This window comes from Mangifera indica, chromosome 10 (genome assembly GCF_011075055.1).
Source record: "Mangifera indica cultivar Alphonso chromosome 10, CATAS_Mindica_2.1, whole genome shotgun sequence".
Lineage (NCBI taxonomy): Eukaryota > Viridiplantae > Streptophyta > Magnoliopsida > Sapindales > Anacardiaceae > Mangifera > Mangifera indica.
The window spans coordinates 3302273-3324567 of record NC_058146.1 but is presented as its reverse complement, the minus strand read 5'-3'; the positions used below and the strand labels follow the sequence as shown (position 1 = coordinate 3324567).

Here is a 22295-nt window from a genome sequence, read left to right as displayed (position 1 = left end):
GATAATGTATTATTATTTGATTGAATGATTATGAATTAAAGATAAAATAATATTTATAATATATTATTTGTATATCTAATTATATATTAAAAAATGTATACACATAGTATATATTCAATAATAAAATTATGTATATCTATTTTTAATACATAATTTATATATATAAATAATGTAGTATTATATAATTAAATAATTTTAAATTATAAATAAAATAATATCTAAATACATAATAACATTTCATTTATATATGTAAATTATGTGTCAAAAGTAGATATACATGGCATTACTCATCTGGCATTGCTACAACAATAGAGACCACTTCAATCTTAAAAATTTATTTAACAGTTCAACTGTGACACTTAATCTTATCACTATCTCGCAAGTTATTTGAACATCAAATAAAATAATAATAATGATAATGTATTTTCAATTTAATTTTGTGCTTTCTGACCCAACAAATCAAGTCTCTTAGCTGTTGGATTGATTCCTAAAAATCCCCGACTAAATTTACATTTCTCCAGGAAGCATTGTGTCCTCAGGCAGATCACAGAAAGCAATACCCTGAAAGAAGAAAATTATACAACAGTATAACATATCAATTTAGTAGCTTTGATAATAGAAAGAATGGAATGATATGTTAGTAAAATATATAATATATCTACCTCGCCGATGAGGTGAGCCACACATCTTTTCTCGGCCAGCAGCTCAGCCTCAGTCTGTTAAGGAGACGAAACAAGCCAAGTTAAGAATAGTGTATAGATTTCATGTGCCGAGGGCATATTCACCTGGTTGGAAAATTATGCGAGAATGAAGACTTAAGACATGGAAGCCAATAGTAATTTTCCCCATTTAGATTCCTAACAAAATTATATAATGAAATATTCCTTAAAATGCTCTGGTAGGGAAGAAAAATGAAAAGGGAACATACCTTAGTAATCCGCTTGAGAAGGTAGTCATCAAATATCACATCCTTGACAAGTTCATAATCACCATCTCCCTGAAGAATGGATGTGATTTTGTTAGAAATGATCTCAAACACAAAAAATGAGAAACTAGCATGAGAAAATATATTTGTCAAACTTACTTTTGATCTGCATGGCATGCTGAAGACAGTATCTTCTGCTATACCGTAAGGATTTCCGTTCGTATGAACCTACAAGGCATAGCATACGTAAGAGAGAATCTACAACTAAGGAAACACAGACTAAATGAAGAACAAATTATCCTGTTATGAACAAGGAGTTTCTAAGAGGATGAGCATTTAAACTCAAATACTACTAAGTTTAATTCAGTAATATCCAGAATTTTCAGGTTATTGAATATAATACCATTTCTCCCTAATAGGGTTTTCAGGCTTCGGAATTCTATCTCTTCTCCACGTTAATATGTGACTATAATTAATCTCCAACTATATAATTACTTGAGAGTAACAGCATGGCTTCTTTCAATAGAAACAACAGCAGGCAATATATCTGTTAACATTAAATGGACATGAACTTACTGCAGATGAAAACCAATCACCCTCCGGGGTGGGAGTTACTAGAGACTTAATGGCATCAGCAATTGAAACGGCAGTGGATGCAGCTGAAGATCTTCCCCATTTCTTAATCAGTACACCGCCTCTCTGCAAATCAAATTGATAATCGTTCACTGAGTTCCCTCACATTTCAATAAAAGACTGCAATTCTTACAAATAAATTTGACTAAGTTATTTACAATCTGACCTTCTGGATAGTTTCTGTGAACTCTTCTTCCAACCATTTGCGATCCTTAATAACCTCTTTCACAGGTAAGCCATTGATCCTAGCATTTAGAAAGTCCGGAACCTGGTAACGGTTAACATACAGAATTATTTTAGAAGAATATTAGTGCAAAATTGAACTTATGCCTGCAACAATAACAGCATATCTTTAATGACCTGAGTGGTTGAGTGGTTTCCCCAGATGGTCATATTTGACACTTTGTCATAGAACACACCTGCTTTAAGGGCAAGCTGCACAAAATCCGACATATAAAACGATGATTAATTTCAGTTGTGACAACGATCACAGTTACAGTATAAAAGGCTTATCTGTGAGCAGTGTATACCTGGCATTTTGCTCTATTTTCATCTAACCTAGTCAAAGCATGAAAGTTCTTTGCAGGTATGTTGGGAGCATTTTTCAAGCAAATCAACGTGCTGCACGGAATAAAAAAAGAATTACTAATAATGTATACGAAGGGGAATAATAACCAATGCATCAATTATAACAGTAATAGTCCAAAAGTTAATCTTCCCTACTTGGTGTTACAGGGGTTGCCCACAACTATAACCTTGACATTTCGGGATGCTACGGCATTGAGAGCTTTTCCCTGTAAGTTTTACATCAAGATCAGAATAAAAAGCTGATTTTAAAAGTGTTTCTAAATGGTGCAAAAACTCATATGAATTGGACCTGTTCTGCAAATATCTGCCCATTGATGTCTAATAAGCCGGCTCGTTCCATTCCTGGTCCACGAGGCTTTGCTCCAATCAAAAGAGCCCATTCTGCATCTTGGAATACCTCATATGGATCGATTCCGATACTCACCTCCCTCAACAATGGATATAAGGAATCCTCAAGTTCCATTGCCACTCCTGCATGCAAAAAGAAATCATTTTGAAGAATGGAAATATTTCATCAGTTGGACTATCAGATCTATTATATAAGATGAAAGCATAGTTAAAGACTAAAAAGATGGCATCCAGATATCCAGACACAAGGAAATCAGTTTTAATATACATGTAGTCATTTTACTTCGCTGCGTATAGGAAAAATTCTAACAATATACATTAACATGTGTTTGGAAACTGGGTAAGGCACTTCTGCAGCCTAGATGAAGTAACCAAAAACTGATATAGCAGCACATGGTGCATCAGTGATCCAGTCTTTTGTAATATTTGACATCTGAGAAAGGTGTAAGGCCTAGTTAATAAATTATGGGTATTATATTGTAAAATCAGTTTTGGACTGCCTTGACTTGCCTATATACCACAGAGAGAATAACAATGCATACCGAAGTCAATATGCTTTACATTGTATTTGAGACATGATGATGACTATATTGATTGACCAATGGTGCTATTATCTGTAAGTATAATCAGAGAACCTCACCTTCAAGAGCTTGAAATGACCTTTCAGATCCGAGTAGTTTTAATGCAATTGGTTGATCTGGCCCGAAAACCTCACCAGATGCAAGCTGGAATATGGAAACAAATCAGTAACATCAATGGATATTTACATAATTCAGAACATTATTTTTTTCCAATGGACATATACCGAAAAACTTTTAGTTCAATGATCTTGTTGTACACTATAAAAATCATAATTTCATTGTATAAGGAGAGAGGGATGGCACTGATCATAATGAATGACCCATAATACTATCGACCACATTTTGATTTATCACCACATGTTTGGACACTCGGAGGAATTCTATCGTTCAACTTCTTTTCATCATTTTAAGCAGCCAGAAGGAAATATAACACAAAACAAAGCCATTACATTGTTTATAGTCTTGGGTTGTATGATGTTATAACAGAATTCTAACCATCATAATTCACCATTATTTATCATCAAGGTTCCAGCATACTGATATACACAACTAAAGGATATTAGAACAGGCGCAAATTCTAATATCAACCAGAATCAGGTGGACATTCAAGCTGTTTGAACTGAATCCAAATTTTAGTGTGAACGCAGGTTACTTAATGTTAAACTGCACTGACAAGCGAAAATCTTCAGTTCATATAAAATTGATGGCATAGAAATACATTGTGAATATATAAGAATGAGACTACGAGATTTCCTTACTTTGAAAAGTAAATGATTGGATATCATTCCAGCAGCACCTGAGACTGCAATATTAATTAACTTCTTCCAGGCTTTTGTCTCCTCTTCCTATAAAACAAATTTCACAAAGATCTTCTCAATATTCTGAAAAATAACAAATAGAATAAACCAAAATGAAGACAAGACGGCTATGACCTTGAAGCTAAATCACATTTTTGTTCTCTCGATAATGTCATTTAGCTAACAAACATTTTTCCTATTATATCAGTTTGTACTCTTGAGCTGTTGTCAGGATCCAACAACTTTTACACTACTCTTTTAATCCAACCATAAGTCAAAATGCAGTTTCAATCATTTATAGTAAAAGCAATGACGAAATCACTAAACATTTATAAACAAGAACAGCAAGAACAATATGTCCTCCAAAAGCATCTATGGATTCATACTCTTGGTGATCCAATACATCAGAGCACTATTCTGCATTTTAGAGACTTTCAACCTCGGGGTCTACCTTAAGATAAACTCTTTGGACACAATCTTATAACAATTTCGAAGAGAATTGCATACCAACAGACAATATAAAAGTATTTGTATCACAAAGCTAAGATTCTTACATTCCCAACTATATATGTCAGCTACGGAATTTACACAAACACATACATATAAATATAAATAAACATATTTATATTGTAAATTTTACATATATAATTAATTATTAAAGAACTTACAGCCCTGAGATCATATGTGAGACAGAAAACACCATAGCACTCAGTTTTGCTCTTAGGTTCAGCTGCTGGAACGGCGATCGGGGCTTGAACTTGACTAAAACACAAAACAGCCAAAACACACATTAAATCGATGAAAAAAAAGTATAAACCACTAGAAACAATCGAGTTCTTCGAATTGGTTGAGATAAAGTTTGAAACTTTTGCTTACTCTGATGTAATTGAGCAAGAAACGGTGACGTTTCGGGGCCGCGTGTTGGGCCGGAAAGACTTGCGACGAAGATACGAGAGATGGTTGGATGAGAGCGAGAGCTGTGAAGAGTTGAGACGGGTGGCCTTTGTGTATGAAGGAGATGACAACTCGGCCACCACCGCCATGGTAGCAGAGAAAAATAATACAAAGAAGAGAAAGGGAGTATTTTTAGAGAAAAATTAGTTAAAAAAACCTTAGAAAAATCTAAACTTTAACAAAGGAAAGTTCTGGTTTTGAGTTCTTTGAGAGACTTTGGAGAGCAAGAAGAAGAATAAATAGTTTGGAGGGAGTGAAGAAAAGTGGAAGAAAGGGTAGGATTGTTTGAAATATTAGTATAAGGCCATGCAATGGACACTTGTAAAGGTGATGTAATCCATAAAACCTGATGGATTTGCCAGTTGGAGATTCAGCTGGCTAAGACTTACAGTTGTGGGATTTAACTTACCATCTTTCATAATTTTACTGCTGTTTTGTCATTGGTTTTGTACTTGCCATGGAAGCTTTGATTTTGTTCCTGTGAAAGACCCCACATTTGATGTTGATGTGCAATGCAATACATGGAGATATAAGATTGTACTTCATTTTTTAGTGGTAACTAAAATTCAATCTTATCTTGTTCATTTTCTAAGGTCAATATTTTTTCCCATTTGGCTAAGTTAAAAAATGGGATGGTATTGATAAGATTCACTGTAAAAAATTATCTGCGTCTAGTTTTGAACATTTAATTATGATTTTAGATCATATATTATTATATAATTGAGTGATTTTGAATTAAAAATAAGATAATACTTAATCACATAATGATATCAAATCGGGTTTTTTTTTATAAAAATATAACACAACTACTATTAGAGTCAACCCTAAAATGTATAAACCCTATTGATATTTATGTATATTTAATTTTGAAATTTGTTATGAAAAGAGAAATATTTGATATGCAAATTTACATCTGGAGGAATAAAACCTTTCTGTTTAGTACAATGTTCCTTCTGAGTGGTGAAGGCTGAAAGCCTAAAGAAGAGCAGTTAGTCTTTTGAATTATGAAGAAGTTTTGTTGTTGTTTGCTCAGCAGCTGCCTGTCAAGTGTCTTCCCAATCCAACTTGAGTTATGTTTTTCCTGGTTATTTTATTTAGGTGTAAATTACACTGTCCCACCCAAAGTTTGGTCTAACACCATTTCCCAACCTTAGATAAAACAAGTCATGTTTTCCATCCAGAATTAAAATATGTTAACACGAAAGAATTCTAATATATTATCAAATTATCTCTGACTATTTTATTTTTAAAAATTACTACGTTACTCCAAAATTTAAAAAAAAAAATTAGATATCAAATTTACTACTAAGCCTCTTCTTCTCATTCTCTCATCACTTTTCTTCTTCTTCCACGTTCCTTTATCACATGTTTGCCTCCCACCATGACTGCCTTCTTCCCCTCTCACCATCTCTCACCTCTATACCACTTTCTTTCTCACCTATAACTTTATCAAAATTGGTAGTATTATTTCAGCTTCAGCAAAACTCAATCTACTGATGATCTACTTTAGCTATTCCATCATATTATATGGGTGTTAATGGGATTTTTTATTGTTAGTAGGGTCCATCAACTATATTGAGTAAGAGAAACTGCAGATTTAATAGTCAATTTCATAATCACTAAATTAGATAAGTCAAAAATTTGATGTTGATATATCACTAAAAGATACTGGAATTTATATTCTCTTATAAATGAAGTCTCTTCTTTTGTAACTTAAAGCGGATTTAATTTTAACAAATTCTGACAATCCAAATTTGATTACTTCAACTAATTGAATGTTGATTACATGCTGGTTTGAGGCAGAATATTATATCTTACACTATGAAATCAATATCTTAATTATTTGACTTTTCAATCACCAATTCTTCCCATCCCAACTCGCTAAAGTAGCCGAAAGTCCTAAGAGAATGTAAAGTATATCCGACTCTCGATCAAGATTCAATGCCCCTTTAAACTTACGTATACAATTCATACATCTCCAATTGTATAGTTACCCATTCAATAAAATTATGTGTACCGTTTTAAATAAATAAATGTGCATATATTCATATATATCATCATATAATTGGGTGATTTTAAATTAAAGATAAATTATTATTCAATCATATGATGACACATACATATAAATAAAGAAAATTTTTATATATTTTTGGATATATAATAGATACATTATGATATGATTAAATTATTTTATTTTTAATTCAAATCATTTAATCATAAAATAACATATAAACTTCATATTTTAATTATATCTCAAAAAATAAATACACATAATTTTATTAAATGTATTTATATCTTATCTCGAATAAACAATGAAACATTCCCAAATGGAAATGTGGCTGTGGCGCCCATGGTAATTTTTATTTTATAAAGAAAAGTATGAGAAGTATGCCTGTGGTTTTGTCATTTAGTCAAGGAGGTCCTAGATTGATGATGAAAATAAGATAAGAATTTAACGGTGAAAAATCATAACGCCAAAAGGATAAGAATTTTGCCTCAATGGAGGTCAAAAGGATAAGAATTTTGAAATATATGTTGGGAGGTCTAGCATTACTCATACAATAAAATATAAAATATAAAATAGAATTAATTAAAACAATTAAATTTAAGGTATATAAACAAAATTGATCATAAAGGTTATATGAATATAACAAAAACTTCAAGTTTATAATAAAACTATATACATCCATATTTGAATACACCATTGTAGAGGTAAACCCAGATGGATTAATAAATTTTTTCAATTTTAAGAAATGGAAAATTGAGTTTGGGTGGGAAATAGTTGTTTGGCGTAAAAATAACTTCTATTTTGATCAAAAGTTGACATACCATTTTTGAGTTATATGCGATAGTTGTGAACAGAAAAGACAGTTGTAAACTTCAAAGGCATAACGCATGTCGTTAGTGTTTACAGTAATGGTTACATGAGTAAAGACACTTTAAGAGTCGATCTTATAAAAACAATCAAAAGCCATGCAAAGATAACATTAACACGACTCTTTTTAAAAGGTTGAAATAATGAACAAATTTGAGGAAAACTTCAAAAAACACATTTCGCTTCCATTCCTGCCAAAACAATTACATTTTCTTTCTTCCTTTTCTTCTTCCAAGATTCAAATTCAAATTCAAATTCATCATCCATTTCATAATGCCTTCGCAATAAACAAATTAACAAGCATGTGAAGGCCCATACAAACAATTGCAGAAAATGCAAGAAATTTTGGGGACCAACTAATTGCTTCAGCTTTATTCCAACACTAAAATCTTTGACAATATCAAACTAATTTTGTTTTAAAAAAATAGGTAAGACTTCAAGCAATAGCCAAAGACCAGAGACCGCAGAGTCTTTTGTTTACAACAAAAGCAAAATCGATATGATAAAACATATTCAAGTCAGGTGACTGACGACAATGAAACCCTGTGTGACTGTGTCAAACAACCTGCAGCGATCAATCGACCTTAATACAGCAATGAAATAGTTACATTTCCTGTATTGCAGTTATTAAATGCATTGAGTGGTGATTATTCACTACGATAACATAAAGAATTGAATCGAATAAGCAAACGATATCAAGTCTATCAAAACAATCATCTGCAAGAGAGACAACATTTAACAACAAAAACCTTGGCTTAATCTAAAGCATAGAATCCTACAAAAACATAGAGTCGACACTAGCTAAGTTTAGAACTTACAACAGAATAAGAAACAAATGAAGCTATCTCTAATATAGAGTGATATTAGCCTACTCAAATAAACTCTGTTATAGTGAGATATATAACTGTGTATTTGCAAGAATCCCTATATGAAGCTCTGCCTCAATTACCAAAAAAATTTCCCATCGTTTCTTTTTACTCTGATTACTGTTTTTCAGATTTCTCGCCAACTAATTCTGTGAGAAAACATATTGACATGTTTTTAGTTCATTAGCATATAAGGCAAAAGAAGGTCTGTCAAAAGGCTCTCAACAAGAATAGGCTGCAACACATGAAAATTAATCCATCAATCTCTCAGAAGCATATGCTACCTTCTGCATTATCATGGACTCAGCTGCACGGATTGATCTCTGTGACCCTGAGATAGTGACTTTCCTGCAAATGGGAAACAAGACAGCAAGGACTAAGATCAGTTTTCGACCAACATTCCCAAGCAGAACAGGTTCATGAACTCTTTGTTCACTTTTATACCTATCAGTTGTTCCAGACATGAAATCACCTCTATCTGATACTTTTATCCTGGCCCCACTTATCTGAAAAATTGAAGTGCTTCACTTTAGTGGACATGTAGTACTATCAAATAAATCAAATTAACTTGCAATTACACACCTGACTAATTTCAATTATATTCCTTCCACCACGACCAACAACCAAACCAATGTGCTCATCTGCTACACCAATTGTCACTGAGTTACTTTGATCCTCCTAAAAATCAAAAGAAGGCCTTCATTCAATAAATCAAAAAACATAAAAGCATTTGTCCTCAGAGCATCAGTTATCAAAAGAGAAAATAACTGCTGAGACTTGCTGTGATAATATAAACAAAATTAGGTCAACAGATTAAAATAAAATTTATCAAATAATAATCTGGATATAACTTTACACATTCATATGGAAAGAAATCCACAATGAGAAAAAGGTAAAACAGTATGTTTGTACACATTGTCAAAACAAGTATGTTTTCCAGATCCTTTAAAGAACCAGGATCCAAGCAGTCTCCAGTCATTTACTAACTTTTCTTCCTTAAAACTTATGCTTATTATCACCAAGCCGAAATCAACTTTGGGAAGACAAGCTTTAGAAAAAGTAGGCACAAAGAACTTTATCTTGTATGAAATAAATTTAAGATGAAACATCACAACAAATTGTCTACCTAGTAGTGTTACATCATTCAAGTCATGGTAAGTGCTTAAAGAAACAAGCACGAATATTGTACAACATGATTTTATATTAAAGGATTCCATTACCACCATTCTTAAAAAAATCATTACAATTAAACAAAGAGTATAAGATCCAGGAGTTTCACTGCTGGGATCCCACTTCCTGGGAGCCATCAATCATGTAGGACTGGTCCTTCTAAATGCATCAATAATCAAGGAGTTTATCTCATAAAAAATTGGTGAACTAGAATGAAAAGTTTAATAGACTGGTTTGAACAATTGAAATAGATAAAAAAATTAAGGTACACCAATCAGATTCAAGTACCTTGTTATTTTGAAACTTTCTTCCAGCCACAGTCGGTCCATAGCTTACTGCACTGGGTGCCATTTGTGCAACAGGAGGCACATGGCCATATGGCATACCATGAAAAGCAGAGAAGAAAACACCTAAAAGTTCAAGTTAAAAAGAATTATTATATTTCAATATTTCATAAATAACATATAAATTTGATCTAATAATTCAGAGTGAACAAAGTTTCAGAAACCATTAGGTAACTCAAACTGATCACAACCAACACATCTTAAAAGTTACTTAAGAGAAATGACCATTAATTACAATTACAAGACCATAGAACTGATTAACCACCAAACTTCTATTACAAATTCCATAACTGATATCACATACAAGACGTCAGATGAACATTCTTAAATGATTTCAATTCCCAAAGTTACCTGCCAAAATTCAGTTAAGGTTAGAACGCTGCAAATTCAGGATATGCTAATCTTCCTGAATTTATTTATTTAGTTGTTAGAAGCTATTTTATTCCACTGATACAGTTCTAGTAATTGTGCCACCGATGTAACTGCTTCTCAAGGCTCATATAGATAAGGTTGCATTCTTCTTTGATCTTGAAGTAGAATATTGCAATAACAGGGAAAAGAATTTGAAAAAAATGGCAAACAAAGAAATGGGCATAATGGATTGGACATTACACCAATATCAGCGGTAGCTCAGAGTATAAACCATATATAGATGAGGTCGGAATAATTTTTTCTTGCAAGATAATGCCCCTTTTAATGACTACTATTAAACAAGATAATAGCTTAAATCAAATATATAATCTAATGGGTTAGTTGAGTGGTGACACCTATCGTTTATTTCCACCAGGTCTAGGGTTCGATTTTTCAAGACCACCTACTGTTTAAAGTTTTCTACTTTTTGTAGGTTAACTGAATCAGTAAGTGTCCCAATTTCAAACTCAAGTTGACTAAATCTGATTTCATTTTCACATTCCACACCAAAACCATAGAAGTAACTTAACATAAAATGACAAGGAATGAAGACAAAGTAATGAGCATACTTTAAACCAAAGGGCACAGATGAGATAAATGAAGAATGTAAAATTTACAAGTGGCATACAGAAAATACAAAAAAAAAAAAAATTGTGCAAATAAAACTATGTTTGATTGAATAAGATAATTTAAAAAGACACACCTGCATATGAAAAGGGAACACTCATAGTCTGTTTATAATGAGTGTCTTCCATTAGCTTGGACAGAATCAAATCAATTGCCCGCAACTGCTCATCAAGATTACCGCTTAACGTAACTAATCTATCATTCAGGCCATAGTAATTATGATCCAAAGGAGATATTTTAATGCCAGCTTGGGACTCCTCAATAAATGACCTGCATAAGGGCGAAATTAGATGTCAGCATCAACCTCTTTGCTTCATTCTTTCCTTCTTTTTTACTCTTTTTTTCTTTCTTGGTTAAAGATGTATAAAAGAAAAAATAAATTAGTTAAAATAAGCAATCCAGGTATGTGCAAAAGCTTACTAGTTTTTTACAGTCTCATTAATCTTACCACCAATGCTGGTATCCTGTAGAATTTACAAATAATAAGTCTAAAGTTACTGGGTTGAAGACCCACTACTCTGATTCTCAGATAGGTTGGTTTTATACATGTGAAACAAAGCAATCATTAAGATCACACCACAAACACAAGCAGCTAAAATCAGAAACAAAAACTATAACTTTACAATCAGAAACAAAAACAATTCATTCACCCATTGTGAAAAAAGAGAAAGTTTTCAAAAGCGAAAGTTTCAAAAGGAATAAAAGCATATCGGTTATTTTGTCATTAGAATTTCAAAAGCGCAGCAACTGAACAATTTTTAAATCAGAAAATACAAGAAGCAGTCTCCATACTTTATAATGGCTCCTCCCTTGCCAATTATGCTACCACAAGAGCTATTTGGAACAATTAGTCTCACTTTTGTTCTTGTTCCAGCCTCATAATCACCTTCAGCATGAATCTGACCAAGAAAAAACTTGTATTACTAATAGAAAATAATAGATTTCATGGAGTGATTCCTATGTCATAAAGAATACCTCACTCAGCAATTTATCAAGAATGAGTTCCATAGCCTTAAGAGTTTCATCAATTGTCCCAGAAATCATAATGATCCTATCAGTTGTTCCAGGAAAAAATTCATGACTGCGTGACAACTGGATTTTAGCCCCAGATTGCGACTGGAAATCAGTAATTGTGGAGCCACCTTTTCCTATTACAGCACCAGCTAAGGCATTTGACACAAGAAACCTAATATATGTCGGCTTCTCTGCAGGGTCTGGCAGAATCAAGAAAGAGTGTAAACAACTAGCAGAACAACAAGCTTGCATATATATACATATATGTGTGTGTGTGTATATATATATATATATATATATATCATCACTCAGCACATGAAGTTGGACGTCCTACAATTTCCAACTATAATAGCAATCTCCACTGCTTAGGTCTCAACAGAAAACCAAACAAAAATGAAAGAAATAATTAGAAGTAAACTATGACTGGTAGAAATAAGGTCAAATTTAAATTTATTTACACATTACATAAAATGCAACAACACTTGATGCACCAGATTCACTTTTATAAAGTATAATTACAGCACTTGCACTTACCTACATATAGAACATCCTGTAAAGTACAGGAAACAGTGATAAATCAATTAGGAATGTTTTGTGTTACATGGCTCTTCTATAAATCAACTTGGAGTTTCGATTTTCGTAAACTCGTCTTCTAGCTGAAATTATGTTTACTTTGTGTACACATGGGACTCAATCATTCTAACTGTGCAGTAACAAAACCATTCAATTTATTTGATTAAAAAATTGCTCAACTTATCAATATGGAAATACAATATTAAAGAAGAATATACAAGGGATAGAATGAATAAGAAGAGACAATTTTATGAAAGTAGGAACTCCAAGTTAATCATAATCAACCAAAAAAAATCATATTCTATAACGCACCATAGAACAAGACCAGATTGGGTACATTTCCAAAGATCTTTGTAGCCAAATTATTTTTTCACCATTAATTTAAAGCAGATCCACAACTTCCAGAAAGTGGTCTGCCCTGAAAATAGAGATGCGTTACTAAATAAACAAAGCTCTAACTCGAACATTCTACAATTTTATTAGTCCTAACATTTCATAGTCATAATGTCAAAAAGCAGCATCTTCTGCAGGCTAAAGCAGAGTCTTCCTTTCTCTACTCAGTTAGGTTTAACCTGCTGTCGTGCATGGAAAACCTAGGATGCCGGTGCACTAACTACCAACAGTTGACCATTAAGAATTCACCTGAATTGACAAAAGAGGAGAATACAACAAAAAATTTGGGCTGGGGATAGTGACATCCCTTATAGCCCCATCAATCACCAGGCTACATGTTCCTCCGGTTTAAAGTCCATGGGCTTCCTCCTATAATTCACCAAAACCTTGAGAGGATAAAAATGGGAGGCAAAAGGGAACCTATAGTGGGGCAAAAAGCAATGCATGAAGTTTGAACCTGCGATGCCCAAAATGTTCAACAGCATATACATACCAGGCTTTACATTTAACAAACAACACAAATATGGTTAATACAGCCTACATTCCTGCATAGAACAGAGGTATGTAAATTTATAATCGATTAAGATTGCCGCATTCCACACCAATAAATAAACAGTTTTCTCAGCATCCAAACAGAACCTAAGACAAAAAACTCACTCCTCCTCGGATCCAATGCCAAAAAAATAAAAACAAAACAAGCTTCAAAGAATCTTTGAATCTACTATGTAACGTTCAAATCACAAGACAATTCAAAAACAAAACGCGCAAAACTTAAAGAGCAAAGATCGGATCAGAGACCTGTAGGCGGCGGCGGAGTTCGCTTCATCGCCACCTCCTCCGGCGAGGACACGTAGGACGACTCCGTCGACTCCATTCCTCGTCCTAAACCAAAAACCAGTCCACACGAACCCTCACATTATCAATCAAAACAAACAAAAAAACAATCACCACAAAACACAAAGCCAAATAAATACATAAAAAAATAAACAAAAATAGAGAGATTAACAACACTTTGTTAAAATGCCGGCGTACTGAGCTTCCAGATGTTGAAAATGGGAGAGTTAAATCAAATCAAATAATAAAAAAATTAAATCGTTTTAGCTTTTGTGTGCGTGTTTGTGCTCGGTTTGTCTTTTTTTTTTTCCTTTCTTGGGTTTTGAAATGAAACGACAACAGGGCTAGGGATTTGCAGCTTTGAGTTGTTGCTTTGTGAAGTGTGTCAGGCTGTAGCCTGTTTGCAAGTGAGGATGTATTTGTTTGGATTTGTGTTATCTATTCATGTTTTTGTTTTTTTGGACCTGGTTGAGAGAGAGAGACTCAAGCTTGAAAATCGCATCTTTGTATTTTATTATTAATTCATAAACTTTTTGCACACGTAATTTCCACTACACGTGCTCTTCGCTGGTTCATTTTATTTTTTATAAGTGACTTGTTCATAGATGTGGAATGGTGATAACAAAAATGAAAGTAAGGATAAAAAATATTTCTGTAATTAAAGATAAAGATATTTATGCTATTTTTATTTTTTTATATTAATATATTTATTTAAAATATTAACATATTTTTATAATTTTATATTTTTTATATTTTTATTTTATAAAATAAATAATATATATTATTTGTAATATTTAAAATAATAAATTGATTTTAATTTTAATTAATTTTATTATTTAATATATTTACATTATATTTATAAAGTAAAAAGAATAAATTTTTTCTGAATAAAAGATTTTTTCTCCTAAAAATGATGAAAAATTTTTATCATTCTTAAAAATAGATTAACAACAGAGATTGATATACGTTAGGAATAAAAATAAAAAATAAATATTCAATCCTATCCTATCCCTCTCATTATCATCCCTACTTGTTTATCTTTCCTTGAGCGGATCTAATTAATGGTCAATTTGTTTTAATGTTTAAAAAAAGTACAAATGTTAGAAGAATTGAGACACGATGATGATGTTATAATGGAAGATGATTATTATTTTTTTTATGGACAACATAATTCTAGAGGTTCAAAAAGTAGTGATAAATAATGACAATTAAGAATAATCTAAATTAACAAATGGTTAACTGTATAATGAGTCCGAATGAGAATGAGGGGTGGCAAAGGTATCATGACTTCAATAGGATGAAATACTAGTGGGTTTAAGTTGAATTAAATTTGAGTTTATTTTAAAGTTGTTTAAAATTAAATCAAATTTTGAATTTAATTTGATATTATAACTAAATAAAAATAATTAAAATAATATTATTTTAATATATATTAATTATTATTATTTTAATCAAATTGTATTAAATTTTTTCAAACTCGTATAATTGATTAGCCAAACCGAACACTCATAAAATTTGAACTTAAAAATATTAGAGTTTTAAATTCGAACTCATTTGAACAAACTAATTTTAGACTTATTTGAATTAAGTTCGAACTCAAAATCGAGTAAGCTCAGCTTGAATTTAGCAATTATGGATTAAATAATATCCAATGGTGACTGATGCATTGGCAAAAGTGTAATTTCACCATGTGTTACATATATGGGCCGAACCGAAACACACTTAGACCATACTGCTGGCCGTGGTTGGAAGGATATAGCTGGGCCGAGCCACCTCAGGCCTCTTAACCATACACTTACCTCTCAATTCCTCCTCAAGCAGCAATGCAACAACCATTCCACTTCCCTGCTCGTTTCGGTTATGCTTTTGGATAAGAAATAAGGTAAAAACCTGAAACGAACGTAAATACTTTGAAACAAATTTAAATGGCAGCACTGAGCACTTCTTCACCTTGTATAAGGTCACGAACAGTTTTATTTCCTTGCAATAAGAGCCTCACAACTTCAAACTCTCCTAGCCTCAAAACTGTTCTGTTCTATGACCGTCGCAAAAGGTCCCCGTTTCGTGTTTCAGCCGACATCTCGAACTCGAAAGCTCGTTTCGTTGCCCGGCGCAAAGAATCCGTTACGGTTCGCCAGCTCCAGCGGCCTCTAAGTAATGTTAGCAATTTGAAGTTCATGAGTTTACTGTTTTGTTTATTGAATGTTGTTTTGTTGGTAAATTTTGTTTCACTCCCTAGTAGTTTAATTAATGATAGAGAAACCCTTGGATTTACTGAATAGTCAAAGAAAAATTTCAGCAACTAGCAAGTCTAGGAGGTTTATGATTAATTTCAAAACTTCAAACGGGATGTACTTCATATTTTTCTAAGAGTAATGCAACACTTAGAAGTTAGACTTAGAACTCATTCATTATAAGGAAACCATGACTGATGAATACTTACTTTGGCTATTTTGTCGAATGAATTAGTAAACTTTTGAGCGGCATAACGGAATTTTAATTAAGTATTTTTAATGAATATGTATGTATTTGTTTGATGGGTGGGATGCAGTGGAGTATATGAGCTTGCCGGCGAGTCAGTACTCAGTGTTGGATGCTGAGAGGATAGAGAGAGTGGATGATAACACTTTCAGATGTTATGTGTATAGGCTCAAGTTCTTTGCATTTGAAGTTTGCCCTGTTTTGCTTGTTAGAGTTGAAGAGCAACCCAATGGTTGCTCCATTAATCTTGTGTCCTGCAAGGTTAGTGTGTACACCTCGCTTACTCTTTTAATTTTCTGCTATTTTCTTTAGTTTGTGGTGATATCTGTTTGCAAAAATTTTAAGGCTTGACTTGATATGTTGTTCTTGTTAATCATCTTTTTTCATACAACTCTTTACTTTTAGTTTTGTTCATTTAACAAGGTTTACTCAGGGAGGTTTATGATGAAACTTTAACTAGCAGTGTAGGGGAAATTGATAATTTGATACGACCTTGAATTGTAAGAATATGCAGTGAAGCTGCGCCAAGAGATTTCTATGATGCTACACCACTTGATTATATAGCTACTTTGATAATAGAATTCTCAAAAAAGTTAATCCCAATCCCCCTAAACCTACTATTTATTCTTTTCAAATCCTAACCCGAATTGAATTCCTAATCAATTTGGTATCCATAATCCAACTGGTTGCTTCAATCTACTCCAGGTCATCTTCACTAGATATTTCTTTCTCCTTAAACTCTGCGATAATGAGCACACTCAAATGAGCATGGGAGCAAATGTGCTTCGGTGTATAAGTTTCATCACATAAGAGATTTGGTTTTGAGCTTGCCGAATGTGCATCTCTATTAGCGACAAATTAAAGTTGTCATGATCTCATCATTGTTGAAGGGGGCGATGTACCAATGAAGCTTAAGTTTGATTATTCATGGTTGTAGTTGCCTCCTAGGGTTGGTTAGATTTTGGAATGCATTTGTTTTTCAAGTAGGGGAGTTGGCCCCTATTTTCCTATTTGTCGAAGATCGGTTAGACGTGGTTGGAAATTCTTAGTTGTTAATCTATCCATGCCTTCTCAAAATATCTCCTCTCTGATATACCTTGCCAACTCCATTTTCTGAACCAAGTCTTGCAGATCGTGTAACTGCATTTGCCTCTTTATTTTTTTCCTGTAACCCATTTGTAAAGTTCCCCAAATAGGCTTGTTTTATCAATCCGGGAACCGTCCCTACCACATAAATTTTTGCATATACCCTTCCACGATGGTGGTTTTCTAGAGAGCCGCCAACTTCTCATAGGGATCATTGGCTTGTCATCCCCCAAATTTACGCATTAATTTTGTTGACAAAGTTGCCTAGTCCATAGTCGAGAATTTTTTTCTTTATCCACCACAAACAATGAACAGTAGCTCGTTCCATGGTGATAAATGCCAGTTGCACTCTCAATTATAGGATTGTGTTGTTGAACTTGAAATATTGCTCAGCTCTGTACACCTATCCAACCGGATCATGACCACTAAAGCTTGGGAGTTTCACCTTTTTGTTGTTAGTTTTTGTACCTCTCCATGTATGTTGCTTGACAACATGCGAAAGTTTGGGCAATTTTTTATGAGTGGGCAGGAGAAAAATTTTGCATAGGTTCGGCAAAATCAGGGATTGTTGCAGCAGAAACATTTTGGTGTTGTATTATCTTACTCAAGTTGGCAATCATCTTCTTCAATGCTACAATGTCAGGAAGCTTTCCTTCAATTGCCCTAAGTTGCTCGTTGTGATCAGCCTACTCCTTTTTTCATAATTCTTTCATCTCTTGAATGTCTTTTTTCAAGGCAATTAATTCGGTTGTCCATGCATGTAGTAACCATTGATCCACTACAAAGAAAAAAAATGGTTGCAGATTAGGCTCTAATACCAACAGATAGGACCCTGAATTGTAAGGATTTGCACTTGTTCATTATAATGGAATAAGTCTTAAATTTATTGAATGAAAGGACGATTACAATTAATAACTCAATATCTTTGGCGTTGCACCAACATATTTGGTGATGCTACACCGCCTGGTTACAGAGTTATTCTGATAATTGAATTCTCAAAAATTAATTCTAATCCCCCTATTGCTTGATATTTATTCCTTTCAAATCCCAACCAATTTGGATTCCCAATCAACTTGGTAATTCATAATCTAATTAGTAGTTATTAAATCACCCTTATTTCTAATTTTGTAAATATTTATTAAATTACCCTTTTTTCCTAATCACACTTCTTTCCTACTCTGGTAAATATTTATTAAATCTCCCCCTGTTTCCTCGTCTTCCAAATAATTATTAAATCGCCACAATGTCAATTTCCTAAATTACCCCTATGACAGGGCCTACCATAATTTAATCCCAAAATATAAATTAGGATTTTAACAGGAGGCCAATTGCTAAAACGTGCTACACAATGTGAGGTAGCTGTTTCCATTTGATAGATCCAGCTCCTGCTTTGGGATGACAGGGATTTACTTTAAAGTTGGTTTTATTGACAACAAGAGTTTTTATGTCATAAGCTAGCTGCATTCTATTTATATATTGCAGATTATTTTATTGAGGGTGTTATGTGTATTTGTTTAGATATTATTTCATAATATTTATCTATTGGATTGTTGCCAGCTTGAGGGCTCGCCAATTGTGGAAGCACAGAATGACAAGTTTGATGGTAAGCAAAAACATGGATTTTATATCTTAAAAGGATCAAATGGAATACTTCTAGTGCCTTTGTTTTGTAGTTGTTATGATGAATAATAGATATAGTCATATAAGAGCTTACAAAAATAACTTAAAATATTTTGATGAGATGATTCTGACACTTTGATTGAAATTGGCTTTTTCTGGTTATTATTTGAAACATTGACTATAGAGATGAGTTTTATTTTTTAAGTAGATTCAAAAAGTTATACCGACTTTGATCTGTGTCTTCAATTTCGGGAATTCTTCATATATATAATTTCCCTGTATCACTTTTGGCAGAATCAAGTTGGTTAGGAGTTTTCACTGTTTGCAGGAATTAGTTTTGAAGCCATGGAATTGTAATTGCTCATAGCTGCAAAGTATATTAGTATTCGAACGGTTTAACTACCACAATGAAATCTTTAGAGTGAACATTATTCAATTTAGTTGGGACTGGTCCTGTTCAATTGCCATTTAATTCATACAACTTGCTCCAGCTTCAATCTGGTGACATTTCAATACCATTACTGTATCTTGTGATTGGACAGAAAATAGAGGTGTATCCTGGTGGTATGTGGTCAAGGGCAATGATATTCTTTTGTAACCCTGCAATATCACAATATAATGATTGTTTCTTTGGGAACAAAACCATATTGGGTTGAGTCTTTAAATTCTAAGTTTATCAGCAAGGCTTTTCATGTTTCTTTTACTCTAACGTGGTGTGGCAATTCAGCTTCTATGGTAAACAGACTATCATATGATAACAAGAACAGTGACTCAGCAGTACAACAACTAACTTCAGATGCAGTTATTGAGGTAGATCTAGAGCTAGCATTTTGATCTGTTTTAGTTGTACCATAACAACTAGTAAATGACCGCATGTTCTGAATATTATTTCTGGCTTCATTATCTATGATTTAGGTGAGCATTGAGATCCCTTTTGCATTTAGAGCACTTCCAGTGCAAGCGATAGAATCAACTGGGACACAAGTTTTAGAGCAATTACTTAAACTTATGCTTCCACGCTTTATGGCTCAGGTTTGTGGAAATACTTGTTGCATTTTCTTTTAACTAAAGTACAAGTTAAGCAAAATGTTTTCTAGTCACTAGTTAGGCAATGTGAGTTTTGGTTATATAACCATCATATGTTCTCAATTTGATTGCAGGTTGACATTTATGACAAAATTTAACAAAAACTGAAATACTCCTAATTATTTCTCTGTTCTCTATGCCCCCAAGTAGATAAGAAAATATATATATTTATTTTAATTGGAAAAATAAGACCAGAATTTCTGGGCAAAACTATTTGAAATCATGAGTAAATGCATTTATCCTCACTCCAAATGATTGAGAAGAAATTTTATTTTTTTAATCATTTTCAATATATTTAAAGGACAAGGATTTCATCTTTTTTTGGGTAATTTTCAAGTGGTATATATTTATAGGATGCGCATTAAAACTAATTGTGAGTTAAGATGAATTGTTGGTGGCTGGCTTTGAACCAGATTTGTATTACTTATAGTGTAAACATGATTACAAACTCAAGCCCTTGTTATGGATTCATTTTACTTTTTAAAAATCATCATATTACTTGAAGCATTTCATATGTACAGATATACAAATCTTGAAATTTTTGAAAACTTCTTGAGTTAAATGTAAAATATTCACTGATCTGAGTAGACCAGCTAATATGGAGTTCAGCTACACCAGACACGCAGAAGTTAATTTTTTTTTTTTTTAATCCTGATGCATTTTTCAGTTATTGTTATTTTAGCTCGTAAAAGACTGAAATTTTGAAGCGTTTCATATGTATAGATATAACAGCTCTTGAAAATTTTGAGAACTTTGATTAATGTAGCATATTCACTGATCTGAGTAGACCAGCTGATAATAAGTTGAGCTACCCAGAGGTGTAGAACTTAATTGTTTTTTTTAATCCTGATGCATTGTTCATTCATTGTCATTTTAGCTTGTCAAAGACTATCAAGCATGGGCTACAGGCAATACCTCTAGGCAGCCTCTGGGAACAGGGGAGATTTGAAATTGCAAAGAGCAAGACTGGCTGTTACTGATTATGAATCTGTAAGCTTCTTCAACTGAATCTGATCCTTTTCAAGTTTATACTGTATGTTCTAGGTTCACAATTTTGTCCATATCATAGGTTGCTTATTCACTATTCAGAGAGAAAATTATTCACTTGTAAAGGAGTCATTTTAGCCCATTTGGTTGTCATAGTGTTTAAACAATCTTCTTCATGGGTAGGTTTTTGCAGACTCAGTTCTGCAGCAACCTTTCACAGTCTTCTAAATCTCAGAAGTTTTTCACTTAGAAAGTGGTTCCAAAATGAAATGAACATTTGAATTTTATGTGCAATTATGATCCGATTGTATAATAAAATTATCAAGAATTCAGAAAGAAAGTGGTCGTAGTTTGGTTAACATTATAGCATTATGCAGAAGTACCCAGGTAAATATTACCCAATAATGGGCAAAATTACATTATTTTACGAATTCGACTTATTGTTTCGTACCATGAATTTAAGTTGAATTTGAATTATAAATCCAAATTACGGATTCAAACTATGAATTGACATCAAACTTGAGTTGAACTAAATTAAATTTATTTTAATTTAAGTTTAATTCTATTTTTAAAAACAAAACAAATTGAATTAGTTTAGTTTGAATTTAATCCTCAAATTCATCTCTAACTGAATAAATCATTACGTGGGGACTAACGATTTATTTTTTTCTTTAAGCCACCTCGAATTCGGCTTGGTTAGGCAGCAATTACTGCTGTCCTCACCACTAGAAATCCATCAGATCGAGCTTCGCCCAGTAAGCGTCGTACCTGGAATCAGGGTTAAGAAATGGTTGGTTTAAATTTCTAATAAAACAAAAAGAAAATTATTTTACAATTGAACGGACAATATTTTAAAATTCCTTTTTTTTTTTTTTTTTAAGATTTTTCGGGTGCCAATTATAATAATTCTATTTTGTCTACACTTGGACTTTGTGTTTGATTTAGTGAATGCAAGGAAAATGTGAAGTTATGATCTGGTGGCTGAAAGTATAGCTTTAATACTTTAGATGGCTACTTTTCATAAATAAATACGATGTAATTATTATTAGGTTAAATTTTTAGATGTAATTCTCTTGGAGGTAAAATTTATATTAGTGTTATA

The 22295-nt window shown here is 32.8% G+C and overlaps 3 protein-coding genes across 11 annotated transcripts; 1 reads left to right on the top strand and 2 right to left on the bottom strand.

Moving 5' to 3' along the window:
* Nucleotides 1-313: 313 nt before the first annotated feature.
* LOC123228376 (malate dehydrogenase [NADP], chloroplastic) lies at nt 314-5106 on the bottom strand. The gene is made up of 14 exons (XM_044653755.1): nt 4749-5106; nt 4541-4634; nt 3834-3920; nt 3135-3219; nt 2436-2617; nt 2282-2352; nt 2089-2179; nt 1919-1993; nt 1725-1826; nt 1502-1624; nt 1085-1153; nt 929-997; nt 663-716; nt 314-561 (listed from the first exon to the last, which is right to left on the bottom strand). Exons 1-14 carry the CDS (start codon nt 4913-4915, stop codon nt 508-510), a joined length of 1323 nt encoding a protein of 440 aa, XP_044509690.1. The 5' UTR covers nt 4916-5106; the 3' UTR covers nt 314-507.
* A 2943-nt stretch (nt 5107-8049) lies between these two features.
* On the bottom strand, nt 8050-14413 carry LOC123227456 (protein BTR1-like). Of its 6 annotated transcripts, none has more exons than XM_044652257.1 (10): nt 14109-14413; nt 13898-13981; nt 12095-12333; nt 11912-12018; nt 11196-11389; nt 10026-10147; nt 9150-9245; nt 9012-9073; nt 8852-8915; nt 8050-8314 (listed from the first exon to the last, which is right to left on the bottom strand). In XM_044652257.1, the coding sequence occupies exons 2-10, from the start codon at nt 13971-13973 to the stop codon at nt 8306-8308; spliced, it is 969 nt and encodes a 322-aa protein (XP_044508192.1). In that variant the 5' UTR covers nt 13974-13981; nt 14109-14413; the 3' UTR covers nt 8050-8305. The 6 variants fall into 6 exon arrangements, with proteins under 6 accessions (XP_044508192.1, XP_044508191.1, XP_044508190.1 ...); XM_044652256.1 differs by having other exon boundaries at nt 8050-8284; XM_044652255.1 differs by having other exon boundaries at nt 8050-8266; nt 14109-14412.
* Nucleotides 14414-15745: 1332 nt separating this feature from the next.
* Nucleotides 15746-22295, top strand: LOC123227454 (uncharacterized protein SYNPCC7002_A1590-like). 4 transcript variants are annotated; one of them, XM_044652249.1, is made up of 7 exons: nt 15746-16087; nt 16485-16675; nt 19058-19103; nt 19848-19930; nt 20036-20152; nt 21084-21196; nt 21870-22295. In XM_044652249.1, the coding sequence occupies exons 1-6, from the start codon at nt 15859-15861 to the stop codon at nt 21153-21155; spliced, it is 738 nt and encodes a 245-aa protein (XP_044508184.1). In that variant the 5' UTR covers nt 15746-15858; the 3' UTR covers nt 21156-21196; nt 21870-22295. The 4 variants fall into 4 exon arrangements, with proteins under 4 accessions (XP_044508184.1, XP_044508183.1, XP_044508182.1 ...); XM_044652248.1 differs by lacking the exon at nt 21870-22295 and adding an exon at nt 21377-21552; XM_044652247.1 differs by lacking the exon at nt 21870-22295 and having other exon boundaries at nt 15747-16087; nt 21084-21552.